At 26.9% G+C, this 4314-nt stretch overlaps 1 protein-coding gene across 1 annotated transcript; it reads left to right on the forward strand.

Moving 5' to 3' along the window:
- Positions 1-879: 879 nt before the first annotated feature.
- On the forward strand, positions 880-3308 carry LOC107616179 (putative N-acetyltransferase HLS1-like). The gene is made up of 2 exons (XM_016318176.3): positions 880-1387; positions 2084-3308. The coding sequence occupies exons 1-2, from the start codon at positions 1214-1216 to the stop codon at positions 3107-3109; spliced, it is 1200 nt and encodes a 399-aa protein (XP_016173662.1). The 5' UTR covers positions 880-1213; the 3' UTR covers positions 3110-3308.
- The last annotated feature ends 1006 nt before the right edge of the window (positions 3309-4314 follow it).

Genomic DNA, 4314 nt, shown 5'->3' on the forward strand with positions numbered 1-4314 from the left:
AATCACTAGTATAAAATACATATTAAAATATTAATACACATTAAAAATAAATTAAATCACATATATATTTAAATACAAATATATTAATAGCTGATTTTGGTGTATGTTGTTTAGTAAATAATTTTGAAAGGATAATAATTCAGTAAAAAAACTTTAATAATGATCATAAAAGAAAAGACAAAAAAGAATGATAGGTAAATAGATAATAAAATAAAGGTATAATTTTGTTAATAATATTCTAAAAACATTTACTATTATCATTAAAATTATAATTTTCATAAATTAAAATTCTGAGTTTCTAACATATATATATATATATAATATTCCCGTACTCTACTTCAATTCACAACTTAAATTCTGGTATAAATGGTTTCGTTATATATTAGTATAAAAAAAATTAAAATTCAATTTTTGTTAATTACTTTTAGAAAAAGAAAAAATTTAGCATAAAAATCAAAAAATTCTTAAACATTAATTACTATAACTACTATATGAAAAATTAATTTATATATAACTATATACTATGAATAAGTATATTTTGTAATAATTTTTTAATATATTTTTAAAATTATCCCACATATACTTATTTATAATAATTATAAAAAAATTACTCATAAATTTATTATTCATATAGCATTTGTGATTAACTACTCTCTAACAAAATATATATATATATATATATTTTGAAAGAGTGGGAACAGAGAGAAAAAGACAAGGGAAAAAAAAAACACACACACATTCTATATATTATTAATCTAACTTTTGTCTACTATTATTATTCAAGCCTAGGTTATGATTCTGATAAAGAACATTCTCAAGTTACAATCTCTTTCCTTTTCTCTCTTTCTCTTCCTATTTCTGTTTCTATTTCTTTTCTTTTTTTTTTTTCTCTCTCCTCCCACCTCTCCATATAAATCATTATCACAATGAAAGTGTAGTATGCCAAACCATATTCTTCTTACTATCTAGCTAGTACATCTTGGCTTCACTCACTCACTCACTCATTCATTTGCTTGTGAAGCTTCTCTATATCTATCATCATTTCTATAGCTTTGAGAGTTAATAGTTTTCTCCTTTCACTTTTATCATCATCTATCACACATATAAATTAAATATATTGTTATTCAACTACTACTACTACTATATTAGAACCTTATCTTATTATTCTCCTCCTTACTATTCACAACTATAGTTCTTTCTTCTTATTTAATATATGGAAGAATTAAAGTTGAGAATAAGAAAGTATGAGGTTGAATCTGATGGAGCTAAAGTTGAAGAACTTGAGAGAAGATGTGAGGTAGGGCCTTCAGAAAGGGTCTTCCTCTTTACAGACACTATGGGTGACCCTATTTGTAGGATCAGGAACAGTCCCATGTACATCATGCTGGTATTGATCATATTCCATTTTATATAATAAATTAAACTATATATATACTATATAATTACTAATTAACACTACCATGTATATAATATACACCACTATAATAATTAATAATTACTTCATATGTTTTAAATTCAATTATACCCCTTTTCTTTTCTTTCTTTGCATGTATCATTCCAATTCAATTTATATCTTGTTTTTTTATCATCATGTTATCCTATATAGAATATATTGTTATTGTTATTCTACAATATCATCATTATTATATAATAAATTTATATTATTTATTTTATTCCATCTTTTTTTTATACATTATTCATGTTCTAATTCAATATTTTTTTTAGTTTTGTGTTTCTTTCTTCACCTTCTTTGATAATTATTTTATTCTATATTATAAAAAGTATTTCAAGTGTTGTAGTAATTTTAATTATTAACCTCAATTATAATATATATAATTAAAATCAATAGTTAAAATTACTAAAACATCCAAAATATTGAAATACTCAAAATATTTTTTATACGGTGATGAGTATATATGTAGTACTCAATACCATATAATATACCAATACATATACAAATTATTTCATATGGTTTTAGACTTTTAGACTTAGTTTGTTTTTAATACATGATTTATTTTAATTCGATTTTTTTTTATTCATGTCATATCCACTGCTAACTATAGTAATTAATTTTTGGTGTTAGGTAGCAGAAATGGACAAAGAATTAGTTGGAGTGATTCAAGGATCAATAAAAGTGGTAACAATTCATAACCACCCTCCAAAAGATTTGGCTAAGGTTGGTTATATTTTAGGCCTAAGGGTTTCACCAAACCATAGAAGAAGAGGGATTGGATCAAGCCTAGTGGTGAGGCTAGAAGAATGGTTCAATTCCAATGATGTTGACTATGCATACATGGCCACAGAGAAAGACAACATTGCCTCAAAAAGGATCTTCATGGAAAAGTTCACTTACACCAAGTTTAGGACACCATCAATATTAGTCAACCCTGTGAACCACTACGATCTCCAAATCTCATCCAACATTGAAATTTCAAGAGTCAAGATTGAACAAGCTGAGTACCTCTATAGAAGGTTCATGAGTTCCTTTGAGTTCTTCCCCAATGACATAGATAACATTTTAAGAAACAAATTAAGTTTGGGAACATTTGTGGCCAACTTCAAAGAAGATCATTTTTGGGGTGATTTTGGGTCAAATGGGCATCAGGTACCAAACTCTTGGGCCATGCTTAGTGTATGGAATAGTGGTGAAATATTCAAAATGAGGCTTGGAAAAGCAACTTTTAGTTGCTTGTTATACACAAAGAGTTGGTGCTTGATTGATAAGATTTTCCCATGTTTGAAATTGCCTACTTTGCCCGATTTCTTTAACCCTTTTGGATTCTATTTCATGCATGGTGTGTACCATGAAGGTCCATTCTCAGGTAAATTAGTAAGGGCTTTGTGCCAATTTGTGCATAACATGGCCTCAAAGTCAAAGGATGAGAATTGCAAGATCATTGTGACTGAGGTTGGAGGGGGGAAGGATAATAATAACAATGAGCTCAACCATTATATTCCACATTGGAAGTTGCTCTCTTGTCCTGAGGATTTGTGGTGCATAAAGGTTTTGAAAAATCATCAAGGGACTACAACAACAACAAACACTTTCCATGAGTTAACCAAATCCCCACCAAGAAGAGCACTTTTTGTAGACCCAAGAGAAGTTTAAATTAAAGTGTTATCTCAAAAGATAAGTCTATGATAAAAAAAAAGGAGTATAATAAAAGGGGTGGAGTAGGGGACCAGAACCAAAAAAACCCTACAAAATATTTTGACCATAAGCTTTTTCTTTCTTGTTTTGTTAAGTAATTTAATAAAACCTTTTGTTGAGGTATTAAAGAGAGAAAATTTTAATTAGTTGAAATAAAAAATGTTATCTCTCCTGTAAAAAAAATAGGGTATCATTGCTTTTCATTTATGTTTTATATTTTTAGAATTATATTTTATAAAAAAAAAAGAATTTTATTAATTTTTGTTTTCAATTAAAATTTCTTTAAAAATTTATTAAAATATATGTATAAATACTAAAAATAATAAAAATAAAAATTAATCAAAATCTAAAATTCATATATTTTAAAAAATGTTAATTTCTTCAAAATGAGTCGTACAGATTAAAAATAGAAATATGAACTTAATATTTTCTTCAAAGTTGCAAAAAATAACTTTTTTTTATTCTCTTTCATATTTCATAGGTTGATTTTTTTTATTTTTTCTATGCAAAAAGTAATGTGTTTTTTCTGTTGCGGATAGTTGTTTTTGCTTTAGTAAGTTGCGAAAAATAGACCAACTTATATTCTTATACATTATTTTAGACTTCTAATTTAATAAATTATACTACCTAAAGAGTTATTTAATAATTAATTTATGCTAATAAATTTTTTTTCATTTTTTTTCTTTTGTTTAGCAGCTTTGTTTGCATAAGAAACAAAACACACCCAATACCTCATCATGTGTTATTGTTGGGTTGGGATATGATGATATCCATCTTTAAGTGCTCAAGTTCTTTTCATATCTGTGACACAAAATCTAAAAAGATATCCATAATTAGGTGCCACCCTTTGGTGTCCTTTGTATTCTGCAACTCTTTTGAGTTATGAGGCCTCCCTCATATGACTCTGACTAATCATTAATGCATTGTTTGTGGTCCTCCCTTTGTCCCTTCCCTTCTCACTCAGCTAAACTTGACCCCTTTCCTTTGTCCCATCGCATCGATATATGTTTTCCTTTCTCATCTCTTCTTCCCTAACATGTTATCTCTGCAACAAAGACCACAGACAATTTAATTTCAGAGTTTTCTTCCTAAATAAATTAAAAAATTAATTATTTTTAAAAAAAAATAAAAACTATTTACTAAAATACTTTTTTTCTGGGAAT

Source organism: Arachis ipaensis, chromosome B1, assembly GCF_059453495.1.
Source record: "Arachis ipaensis isolate K30076 ecotype BB chromosome B1, ASM5945349v1, whole genome shotgun sequence".
NCBI classification, from domain to species: domain Eukaryota; kingdom Viridiplantae; phylum Streptophyta; class Magnoliopsida; order Fabales; family Fabaceae; genus Arachis; species Arachis ipaensis.

Bases quoted from the DNA above. Each gene is read 5' to 3' on its own strand.
- LOC107616179 (XM_016318176.3), top strand. From the start codon at position 1,214: ATGGAAGAATTAAAGTTGAGAATAAGAAAGTATGAGGTTGAATCTGAT. The intron at 1,388-2,083 runs GTATTGATCATA...TTTTGGTGTTAG, and splicing joins GTCCCATGTACATCATGCTG to GTAGCAGAAATGGACAAAGA.